The 12,217-nt window shown below is 57.1% G+C and overlaps 1 protein-coding gene across 1 annotated transcript; it reads left to right on the forward strand.

Annotated features, from left to right (window-relative positions):
• Window positions 1-622: 622 nt before the first annotated feature.
• DEF6 (DEF6 guanine nucleotide exchange factor) lies at window positions 623-11,605 on the forward strand. The gene is made up of 11 exons (XM_039565465.1): window positions 623-792; window positions 4,605-4,745; window positions 6,185-6,370; window positions 7,793-8,020; window positions 8,101-8,247; window positions 8,425-8,533; window positions 8,614-8,912; window positions 9,337-9,503; window positions 9,707-9,905; window positions 10,291-10,381; window positions 10,620-11,605. Exons 1-11 carry the CDS (start codon window positions 697-699, stop codon window positions 10,829-10,831), a joined length of 1,875 nt encoding a protein of 624 aa, XP_039421399.1. The 5' UTR covers window positions 623-696; the 3' UTR covers window positions 10,832-11,605.
• The last annotated feature ends 612 nt before the right edge of the window (window positions 11,606-12,217 follow it).

Here is a 12,217-nt window from a genome sequence, read left to right on the forward strand (position 1 = left end):
TGTGGCGTGGAGAGGCTAAGACGTGTCCCTGAAATCTCACATCATGCCTTGGCTCTTCGAAGGACCCCTGCAAGCCTAGATTTAGGGAATTGTGTCTGTGAACACATCCTACATCCTTCCCTGACCTGGGGAGAGAGACCTGGGCTGGTGTCCTGCCCCCACAGGTGCCTTCAGCCCTTCCGCTGCCCCGAGTGCTGGGTGGACGGAGCTGGAAAAGACCTTCGAGATCCTCGAGTCCGACTGTAAACCTGAGCCTGGTGCAGGCTGCCGGCAGTCACGTGGGTCGTTTTTGGACATCCCAGAGGACGTTTGCAGAAGAAAAGGTTTCGGCGGGCACAGAACGGACACAACCCGAGAAGATGCCACAGGCTGAGTCTCCGCTCGCCTGGTGCGACCGATCCCTTCCAAAGGCAGCGCTCCTGCTGCGAGGGGAAGCTGCTGCTTGAGCCAGGGCGGGGATTCCTCTCCCCAAAACGCAAATTATGACGGAGCTTTTGATCTCTGCGCCGAGCTCAGCAGAGAGTCGAGGCTAGCCGCGGCCGTGCCGCCCCGGCCGTGCGGGGAGCGGCGATGGGGCCCGGGGGGTTCCCGGGGCGCCCCGAGCAGGCGGCGCTCCCGCCCCGCGTCCCGCCCGCCCGGGCGGCTCCAGGAACCGGATCCGCGGGCTCGGCAGAGCCGCCGCCGCCGCCGCCAGCCATGGACCTGCGAGCGGAGCTGCTCAAGTCCATCTGGTACGCCTTCACCGCCCTGGACGTGGAGAAGAGCGGCAAGGTCTCCAAATCCCAGCTCAAAGTGAGTCCCCGGGGAGCTCGGGCGGTTCCGGAGCACGGATGGAGGGTGGGCAGCGAGGGGCAGAGCAAGTCCGGGGCTGCTTTGCATCCCCTCGGGTTTCCACGGAGAAATTGTTAAATTTTAAGATCAATAAGACCTTGTTGTTGCCTCCACGATAGTTCTGGTGAAGTTCTTAGGCTCTGTGGCATCTCCCTTTAAAAAAAAGACGGGGGTGGAGGGGGTTGGAATTAATGCTCAAATGTGTTTTCTAGGTGAAAATGATAAGAAATCTAATTTTTAGTTGTTATCAATTTCTTATGCTTTTTATGGCGAACTAAGAGCCCAAACTGTTTACATTTTCTTGCTTGCCGGAGCACCTGTGTTTCTCCTTCTTGCTCAGCCAGTGGGTTGGGAGGTAGGGGCAGGTTGTTTTTAAACAAAAAGTCCTCAGTGATGTGACCAGAAATAACACAGTATTTTATAAACTCTCAGCTTTCCCCTCTTCCCACTCTTAACAGCTTTCAGAGGGCTCATGCCCTCAGCCCTTCATCAATAGCTTTAAAAGCCTTTTTGTCTGCTCCTAGGCCAGGGTTGCTGGAACCCACCAGGGAGCCCCTTGGCACTGAGAATAATGGATTTTTTTAACCTTTGCACACGGTGGGAATCTTTCTTTTTCATCCGTTTTGGTTCTTAGGCTGGCACTGCGGCTGGAAATATTGGTTGGTACCAGGGTCTGAGATGAGAGAAGAGACCTGAGCAGGAACATGCTGAGCATGGGGAGGTGTTGCGTCAGGACTTGGCAGCTGCTGCCAGTCTGTGAGACCAGTTTTGAGCCATTGCAAAAAGACCCACTTTTCTTCTACTCCCTCTGTTTTATAGGGCTTCCCCAGGACAGACTGCAGGGAAGGTGCTGGGCTTTGGGTGGGGGGGTGTGTTTTGCCCCAAAGAGAAGAGTTTTGTTTGCAGGGATCTGGAGGAGAAGCAGCAGGGAGGCAGATTCTTCCTGCTCAGCCTTTGCGGCTGAGAGCCTTCGGCTGCCCCCCAGAACGCATGGCATGTGCCCTGCGAGCCACGCTCACCCACTAAAGCTGTAGAAATAGCTGAAGGAATTAAGGAAAATCCTAAAGTAGGCCAGAGATTAATGTGGTTTGCTAATCCCTGAGAGGGGCTGCTGTGCCCCCATCACAGCATCCCCTGCACCCATGCTCAGGATCCAGAGCCTGGCCCAGGCATGTGATGGACCCAAAAGCACCAGCCTGAACACGTGCAGTGCTTGTCTTGAGAGATCTTTGTCACCAGTGACAATGCTGAGGCCACAGAGAATCTGATTTTAATGGCAGTTTCAGGGAGAGTTCATGCAGGGTCTGCAAACCATGGTGTAGGGGCTGTGGTGATGCTGGAGATGGCACCTCCACAGCGGCTTTATCCAGGAGGACATTCCAGAGGGGAAGGGATGTTCTCCCACGCACCTTCAGTGATGGGGTGGGCTGGTGGCAGGTCATTGAACAGCAAAGCTCAGCTCTGGATGACCTTCCACCTACCTCCAGGCCAGGGAGAGCTTGTTTGCCCCAGCCTACACAGGCCAGCCACGGTTCAGTGCGGAAGGAATCCGGGGTCTCGCAGCTCTGAGCAATAAAGTGTTAAAGTGGCCGAACCCACTCCAAACTCCTCCAGGGCTGCTGAGCCCTGAGCCGGGCTGTGCTCTGCTCCCTCACCCGGGCGTGTTGCTACACGAAGGGTCTTGAACAGGGGTGGGAGAGACACCGGGTTTGCACCTACAGGACGGAACCAGCCCCAGAGCTGGGTGGGAGCGTCCTGGCAGAGTGGGAGCTGGGGCTGAGCTCCGGCCGCGCTCCAGGCGGTCGCTGTGAACGTGTCGGGGTTTCCAGCGTGGAGGCCCAGCTGTGGGAAGCCGTTGGGCTCCTTGCAGGGGCACTTGTGCGCAGGCAGGCGCGTGCAGATGCCGCTGTGAGTGTAGGTGTGTGTGTGCACAGGAAGGAAGGACAGTTTGCGGTCGGGTGCTGCGCACCCAGCGATGTTGGGTAGTTTTGTTCCCAGCCAGCCGTGCTCTTGGAGGAGTGTTTGTCCTCTCAGTGCCATTGCATCCCCCTTCCCAGCGGATGGGGGGGATGCAAGGAGGATGCATGGAGGAGCTGTGGATGTGGGATGGGATATGGGGTGTAGTCCTTCAGTGTGGCCGTGCGTGGCTGGGGCAGGAGGCAGGAAATACCGAGCACTGCCCTGGCGCTTTTGGGTGCCTCTTCTCACGGGTGATGGGTGTGACAGCGGTGGGAGAGGGTGGAGAATAGAAACAAGGTTGGTGCTCAGAGGAATCCAGGGCACAAGGAGGAGTCAGGCAGACCCCTGCCCCCCCGGCCATCCCTGGCATGCCACAAGGGAAAGGTTGTACCAGCAAACTGCTTTCGTAGCATCCCTTTACTCTTATTCTCCTCCTCCCGTCACTGTTTCAGAGGCTGCAAGGGTTTCCCACCCCTCCTGTCTCCAGTCACCCCACCATCGACCAGGCCAGGGCTTTCCTCCCCATTTGTCAGTGACAGCCCTGTGAGAGGAGGGGCTGCAGGTCACGGGGTGCTGGGATGGATGGAAGGGCTCAGGGTGTCCCTCACAGCTGGGGTCACAAGTGAGACCTCACAGAGCTTTTTAGGGGTGCTCTGGGAGGAGGGGTGAAGAATGGAGATGAGGGCCCATGTTGGAAACACGGAATGGGATACGATTCCCAGACTTTGAATTCATCCTGATGGATTTGTTACCATCCTGGAGGATGTCCATGATGTTCCCAGGCCTTTCCACCCTTGCGTGGATCCTGGGGCTGCACTGAGCCCCAAAAGGCACTGCCAAAGCAACAGTGCTTGGGGCTACAGTCCTGTTGTGTGAGCACAGGGTGGAGTCCTGCTGATCCCATTGGTCCAGAGGGTGGAAAAGAGAAAGAAAATCTGGTCAAGCAAGAACTGTCTCCAGCTGCAGCAGCCATCATGGCCTCCGGCGGCTCCTCTCCGGCTGGGAGGAAATTTCCAGCCCTGCACAGAGGAGCAGGGATGCTGTTCCATCTCCTCCATCCCCTCTCTTGAACCCTTGGCAAGCTGCATTGGCAGATCCTGGTGCAGTGGGGAGGTGTCAGTCTGGGACACTTGTTTAACCATCTCCTGCTTCTGGGATGTAAAGGCAAGGAGAGCACCACCTGCTAGAGATGCTGGTGGTGCTCATGGGCAGCCTTGTTCTAGGCTTTCCAGCACGTGGGAAATCCATGAGCTTCTAAATGTTTTATTTGGGGGGGATTTGAACAAAACAGGCTGTTGGCAAGTCTTGCTGAATATTTCTGGGGATGGTGTGTCTCTACATCTCTGTTGTCTGCTTCCATTCCAGACAAAGCCTTTGCTTAGTTTCTCACCAGTCTTTCCTAATTTCATGTTTCCATCTTTCTGTGCCCCGAGCAGACAGTGGCTGCTGCCAGGCTGGGCCATGCTTGTGCCAAATGCACAGCTTGAGGTGACTTATCAGCTTTTCTAGATCAGAATCCTGTTTGGTCTGAGAGGTTTGAAACAGCCCTTTAAAGAAAGAAGTTCCTCGTGTGCCAAGAAAAGAAACTAATGTGGAAAAATCCTCCAATTTTGCCTGTTTCTAAATGATTCTCTAAGGTTTGCATTTGGAAATTATGCCAAACCCAAACCTTGACTCGATGCTGTGGCTGCCAGGAGGTGATGCCATGCAGGGCACAGTCCCCAGGCGGTTGAGTGAGGGGGTGGCACCTTGGGGATGTGCTGGGGCAGGGCTGGAGGTTGTTCACCTTCTCACCACCCCTTGTGCCTGGCCAGGTGCTGTCTCACAACCTGTACACGGTGCTGTGCATCCCCCACGACCCTGTGGCACTGGAAGAGCATTTCCGTGATGACGATGACGGGCCAGTGTCCAGCCAGGGCTACATGCCCTACCTCAACAAGTACATCCTGGACAAGGTGAGTTCCTTGGTCATCCCCCAGACCTGCTAGTCCTCAAGTGAGGACATTGAGGGGAGCTCCCCTTAGCTCTTGGAGATCACATGCCTTGGTGGGTGGAAAGAGGGTGCACAGAGATGGGGACTGTTCAGGTGAATGCCAAAATGGGTGAGAAATGTTTAATACTCAGCATCTCCCTGGCAAGGATGACGTCATCCCTTTACATCACGGCTCTGGATGGAGCAGCATCTCTGCCCACGTTTCCTGAAGGGCTCTGAGAGAAAAATCAGCCTCTTTTTTCCTCTCCAGCCATGATCAGATTTGAGGTGTGACCTCATTTGGCAAACAGGAGAGGGAGGAGGATGAGGTGCCAGGGCAGGAGCAGGAGTTGGGCAGGGGCTTTCTCCCTTTTTTCCACGGTTCAAAGACACCTTTGTCTGGCACAGCCAGAGGTTGCTCTGTGGGTGCTGTTTCCTCCAAGCATGTGAGGAGAGGAAGAATGACTGACATCTTTCTTCCACTGTGTGCTCACAGAGAGGGGCCAGAGCTGGGTGCAGTAACCCTTTGCTCCCCTGGCTCTCCCGGTGTTCTTTTCCCTGTGCCAGTCCCTGTGCCAGTCCCTATCCCTGTGCCCATCTTTGCCTTGCCCAGAGCTGGTCAGCAGCTGCCCAGCCTGGTCCAGCAATGCTAATCTTGGCTGCAGAGATCTGGTCTGCAGCAAGCAAGGACAAAGCTTTCCCCAGCTCCCTCGGCTCAGAGCAGGAGCTGCCCAAGGTCAGCCCAGCCCAATCTCCCCATCACAGAGTGGCCAAAATCCTTCCAGTTGCCCACATGGTTCTTTGGGAGGTGATCTTTAAACACACCTCTTCTGGTTTCACTATGGTTAGTAGAATCCCAGAGGCAGCCTGAAAAGGGAGAAGTGGGTTTTCCTAGTAAGAGAAGCTTTTGGATTTTACCATCCAGTTTTAAAACTGCTACAGGCCGCAGTTTGCTCCTGTGCTGGTGGTGCGTGGCTCACACAGCTGGGATGGAGCACTCAGGGACAGCCAGAGCTCTTCTGATCCCCATCACAGGTCACCCTTCTGCAGCAAACTTGCTGCCTGGGGCAGCTCACGGTGCCAGGACATGATCACAGAACCGTGACAGCAGAAGGGACGAGGCTGGTGGAGGCACCATTCCTGCTGGCTGCCCTCGGGCCAGTACTTCCCTTCACTCCCCAGTTCCTCGGTGTGATTGAATGGGATAACAAGAAACCCAAAACCATGGAGGGACTGGGGATGTGGGCTTGGAAAGCTCCACACCGTCCTGCATGTGCTGCACCCCAGGGTTCCTGCTGGTGCTGCCAACCACCCCATGCTTCTCACTGGACAGATTTTAGGAGTGAAGGTTTCTTCTCTACAGCACTTCCTCCCCCAGAACTCCTTTCTGTAGCTCTTCAGCTCCCCACTCACTGCCTGCAGGTGGAGGAAGGTGCTTTTGTCAAAGAAAACTTTGATGAGCTTTGCTGGACCCTGACGGCAAAGAAGAACTACAAACCCGACCGGAATGGGAATAGCGTTGTGTCCCACCAGGACGCTTTCAAGCTTTGGTGTCTCTTCAACTTTCTGTCTGAAGACAAATACCCTCTCGTCATGGTGCCAGATGAGGTAGGACCTGCCTCTTCCCCCATCCCTGTCCTCCCAGGGCTCCATGTGCTGGCAGAGCCCCATTTGTGGGTGACATATCCCACTATTGCTTCCTGGCATGTCCCACTGCATCCTGCAAGTTGTGGTGCTCCAGGGGACAAGAGAAGGGAGGCTGGGGGTGGGACAAGGGGGCTCTCTGCCCTGGGCACCCCCGCTGTGCCCACAGCCACCCCCACTGCCCAGGGAGAAGAGGGGGACTTAAGAGGGGAGACCCCTTCAAAATGCTGCAGCCTCTCCTGCCTAGAGGGCAGTGGCAGAGCAGACCTGGCTGTCTGTCTCTGTGGCCACTGCCACCGGGTGCTCAGCCCCTGCCCAGCATGCAGAGTGTTAAGGGTAAGGTGCCAGCCAAAGAAAAGCCTCTGGCAGTAATCGCCAAATCTCCAAATTGCACAGCATTTAGAGGGGAAGGTTCTCCCTTTCTCTGGGGTCAGATTAAACCCCCATGAGAAGGGGGGCAGATCTGGGGAGAGCGCACAAGTGCAGAAGCCAGGAGTGGCCTCAGCAGAAGGAACTTGGCTGGGCAAATGGCTGCTGTTGCCTTCTACCCCTTCAATCTCCTGAGATCAGCAGAAAAGCTAAAATTAAAAAAAAAAAAGGGGGGGGAGAGAAAAAAGACAAGAAGCACCGTGCTGCGCAGACGTAGGAGGGTGACCGCACTTCCTGTGCCCTGGGAGAGGTGTTTCCTGTTCCCCAGACCATGAAAAACTGAATCATCCTGAGCAACTGCATTCAATTCTTGCCCTTCTCACAATTAAATGACATAAAAAACCCACCTGGGTGTGGGGACCCTGCTGTGTGTCACCTTCCTGCGTGGCTCCCTGCAGTCACCCACCAGTCTCAGTCCCCACATCGTGGGCAGAGGAGAGCTGGCAGCAAAACTTGAGCTGTAATAAGTCTTCCCCACATCATGTCAACCACCTTGACTCTTTTAAAAGCACTTCATTTTCAGTTTTAAAACGATGCTCGTCTCCATAAGGACCTGTCCCCCTGCTCCTCCCCAGTGATTTTTGGAAAGCAGAGTGGTGCTGAGCTCACCATGGCTCTGAGACAACAGTCCTGAATGGGGTTTAACAGTGCTGGCCTGTACTCCCTCAGGCTCTTGTCTGCTACAGAGTTTTCTTACTCTGCAGACAAACCAGCCAAAGCATCCCATCCTTGGGGTTAAAAGGAAAAACCTCCCAGTAGTGGTCAAACTCTAACCCAGTTCCAGCTTCCTGAGCCAGCCCACTGCCTGGAATGCCTCAACCATCACAAGGGATGATCCCTCTGGGATCAGGGTCCTGCATCTCCAAGCTGGAGAGAGATGTGGCCTTGAGCTCTCCAAAATGGGTTGGTGTGGTGGGGACAGCTTCTTCCTGTCACTGAGTGTCCCCATCTCCACAGGTGGAGTACCTGCTGAAGAAGATCTGCACAGCCATGAACGTGGAGCTGAACTCCTGTGAGCTGGATGATTACCTGTCCCAGGAGCCGCAGGGGCAGGGCGGGCTCACGGTCTGGCAGTTCCTGGACATGGTGAACTCGGGGCGGTTCCTGAGAGGCATCGAGCAGGAGGCCATCAGCATGGCCGTGGAGGAGGTGTACCAGGAGGTCATTGAGGATGTGCTCAAACAGGCAAGGAACCCACATATCCCAGTGCACAAGCTCCGTCCCGCCCCCAGCACGGTTTTGATCTCTGTGTCTCTCGGGCACAGGGCTACCTCTGGAAGAGGGGCCAGCTGAGGAGGAACTGGTCGGAGCGGTGGTTCATGCTGAAGCCCAGTGTCCTGTCCTACTACATGAGCGAGGAACGGAAGGAGAAGAAGGGGAGCATCGCATTGGACAAGCACTGCTGCGTGGAGGTACAGCCCGGGCCATGCTCAGCTTGGGGAGAGCAGACCCTTCAGACTCCAGGAAGGGACACCCAAGAACACACAATTTCACATCCATGAGCATGGGACAGCCAGCCCTGTGGCTGAAGATGGGGGGGATAAGGTGAGGTACAGGGGGTAATGCTGTGCTGTGTCCTCTCCCCGCAGGTGTTGCCAGACAGGGATGGGAAGAGGTGCATGTTCTGTGTGAAGACTTTGTCCCGCACCTACGAGATGAGCGCCTCTGACACCCGGCAGCGCCAGGAGTGGACGCTTGGTCCGTGCCCACCCCACACCCCTTCCCCAGCTTCCCCATGCCCCCTGCACGTCCCCACTGACCGTGCCCTCCCTCTCCAGCCATCCAGATGGCCATCCGGCTGCAGGCTGAGGGAAAGAAGTCCCTGCACAAGGACCTGAAGCAGAAGCGACGGGAGCAGCGGGAGCAGCGGGAGCAGCGCAAGGCGGCCAAGGAGGAGGAGACACAGCGGCTCAAGCAGCTGCAGGAGGAGAAGGAGAGGAAGCTGCAGGAGCTGGAGCTGCTCAAGGAGGCCCAGAGGCAGGCAGAGATCCTGCTACAGGAGGAGGAGCAGCGGCGGAGGCAGCAGCACGAGGAGATGCAGAGGACCCTGGAGATCCAGCTGCGGGAGGCTGAGCAGGTGGGTGCATCCCGTGGTGTGTCTGCCATGGGCTGTGGTGCTCGCGGGGTAGTTGCTTCCTTCTCCTTCCCTTGCCCGGGGCAGCCCAGGGGTTTGGATGTGCAGTGCTGCTGCCACCCATCACCTCTGGGCTCTGTTGTGCCTGAGATCCCTTTGAGCAGGACATGAGGACAATCTGCCTCGAGGGTCTTTAACTGGGGGTCAGTGAGAGACAACTGCTGGTGCCAGGCTGGACAGAGAGCCCATTTCTGACCTCACAGCCAGCACTGGCTCTGAATGACACAGCCTGGCTCCTGAGCAGGGAAACTGCTTTGGACTTGTCACTGTGGGCTGTCCCTGGTCTGGCCCGCTCCGCTCGGTGGGCCTGGGTTCTGGGGACGCTGGTGGTGGCCCGGCCAGCTGATGGCTCCTGTCCCCGCCGCAGGCTCGTGCCTCCATGCAGGCTGAGATGGTCCTGAAGGAGGCAGAGGCAGAGCGGCAGCGCAAGCGCATCCTGGAGCTGGAGGACATGCAGGAGAGGCTCCAGGAGGCCCTGCAGCAGGAAGTGAAAGCGCGGCAGGACGAGGAGGCTGTGAGATATGCACAGGCCAGGTAGGACCAGGGCATCCCTCCCCCTGCTTGAGCAGCCCCGCTCCCAGGGCAGCAGCTGCGCATGGGGATGTGCTCCCCAGGGCAGCTCAGTGCTCCCAGGTACTGGGGTGTGCTGGTGACTTCCCAGTATGCAGGCTGGGACAGAGAGAGCTGGTGGAAGAAGTGGCAGAGGGACATCCTCACCTCTTGCTCTTCATTGTCAGGCTACTGGCTGAGGAAGAGGAGAAGCTGAAACAGCTGATGAAGCTGAAGGAGGAGCAAGAAGAATATATCATCAAAACTCAGAGGGAGAAGCAAGTCCTCAAGCAGGAGATGGAGAACAAGAACAAGTGCCTGGAAGAGGCACAGAAGCAGCTGGAAGAAGTGAGAGTGAACAGGCAGCGGGTGGACCAAGATGTCATGGTGAGCATCACGTCAGTGCCACATCTCTTCACACGGCGAACACAGGGGACTTCCCAGCCCTCCCAGGGTCACTTCCATACTGGGGAGGACCAAGCTGGAATTGCCTTGGGGGTTTCTGAGCTGTGCCGTGCGTAGGCAGGGGATGATGCAGTGGCTGAGACAGGACAAGCGTGTCCTGCCTTGGGGACAAAGTGCTGTTGTCCAAAGCGATGTTGACAGTGAGAGCGTGTGAAGGGGGGAGGTTTGGAGAGGGAGCAGAAGGTGTAGAGGAGGGTGAACTGGGTCTCCATCCCAGAGGGAACCTCCAATCCAGGCTTACTCATGGAAGGGAACAGAACAGGGGCAGTGGGGCACCAGCTCACCCCTTTCCTCCGTCCCCTGCCAGGCGGCCCAGCGGAAGCTGCGACAGGCCAGCACCAACGTCAAGCACTGGAACGTCCAGATGAACCGACTGATGCACCCCATCGGGCCAGGAGGTAGGAGACCAGCTGACCCAGCTGACCACCCTTCCCTGGACCTCCTGACCACAGCCATGCTGGGGCAGAGCCCACACCCCCACCCATCTTCCCCTTGGGGGGCATCTGGTGGCTGGAAGGACTCCCAGAGAAGATACCCCAATGCCTCTTGCAAGGAGGGACTCTACAAACCTTTTTCTCATCTGAACAGTCAGTTTGGGCCCCAGGTAAACAACTCTCTTTTTCTGTCCACCCCCAGACAAGCGAACAAACGTGAGTGGAGGAGTCTTTGCTGGCTACCAGCCCCTTCTGTCCCGGAGAGATTCTTCCCTCAAGCTCAAGCAGAGGGTGGAGGATAAAGACAGTGACCCCACGAGAGAAAACAGCAAGGAAAACGTGAGCAACGGTGGGAACAGCAGCGTGCTGCCATCTCCTGATGTGGACACCATGGCCACAGAGCCCACCAATTAGCCCACCAGGATGGCAGAGTCCAGCTGGGAATGGCAGGGCTCAGCTTGTCCCTCTGGGTGGATAGTCAGTGTGGCCACCTCTGGATGGACCAGCACAGAGCCTACAGGGGACTGCATAAGGCAGAGGTGCTCCCATTTCCATCAGTAAAGGAGGCTCAGGCAGCCCAGTGCTGGGGAGGGGGCAGTGGGACCTTCTCTGGACTGCTGGACTCAACTCCTTGCGCTCTGTTTTACACCCTGTATTAAAAAAGAGCTGCTGGTGGGTCGGGACCCTGTGGCCTAGGGCTGCAGTTCCCCCTTGGTTTCTTCAATAACCTTTCTGCACCACCCACTGTGCTCCAAGGTGTGGGGCCTTGCAATCATCCAAGGACGCCTGGACTGACCAAGTGGTGCCTTCTTGTCACCCTCACACCATGCCAGGGTTTCCCTAACTACAGCTACCCCCGGTGGTTGTCAGTACTGGATTCACTTAGCAGAAACTAACGAGCAATAAAGCTTTTGGAGCCACTGGCCACAGACCTCCTGCCCCACACACCAGTGGCCCTGCAGGCACCAGCCCTCTTTCCTTGGCAGTGCAGGGTTTGGATTCCCCCTGTGTGAAAGAGCCCTTTGAAAGGAAATCAGCCACAAGCTGTGGGAAGTGGCTCCACCAGCAGATTTTGGGTTGATGTGTGGAGGGCCAAGAGGGACACAGAACTAAACAAAAAAGCCCCAATAGGACACCATCATTTGGGTTAGTTTTTCAAGCACCTCTGTATAAATACAGTCCCAGCCACCTGTTCCTTTGGGGTTTTTATTGTCTGGGACATAGAGCCAGGGTCGCCTCTGGCACAGGCCCCGGGAGCAACCTCTGCATCAACTCCACCTCTGCGCACTCGCTCGGAGATGAGCCGAGTTCCGTTAGGGAGATTATGATCTGTTTCCTCCCGGGCCTCGCACGGCGCTGCCCCCGGTCTCAGAGTGTTTCTCTCCCACAGCTTTTTTCCATCGTGGCCGAAGGCTCCGTGGGCCCCGGGACAAAGCGCTCAGTGTGCCCGGGGTGCGGGGCGGCCCCGGCCCAGGCCCGCGCTGACGCACAGCGGGGGCACGGCCAGGGCAGGAGCTGCAGGTCAAACGCGTCAGCTCTCCCCGCTGGGACGCAGCGGGGCGGCCCTGAGCCCTGGGCCGTCCCCTTGTGGGGATCCCTGCCTGCTGCGCACCATCCTGGCCGCACCACTTGGACACAGGACCCCGCCATTCTGCACGGGCTTTCTGAGCACAGTGAGCCCTTCCCAGCTCTGCCCCGAGGCTGGGCTATTGTCTTCTATCGAGGCTCGAGGGGGGGCCGCGGGTGCGAATTGCTGGGGCCGATGGGTCACCGGCGCTGCTCGGGCTCCTCGGGCGCTGA

The sequence above is a fragment of the Corvus cornix genome, chromosome 26, assembly GCF_000738735.6.
Source record: "Corvus cornix cornix isolate S_Up_H32 chromosome 26, ASM73873v5, whole genome shotgun sequence".
In the NCBI taxonomy this organism is placed as follows: domain Eukaryota; kingdom Metazoa; phylum Chordata; class Aves; order Passeriformes; family Corvidae; genus Corvus; species Corvus cornix.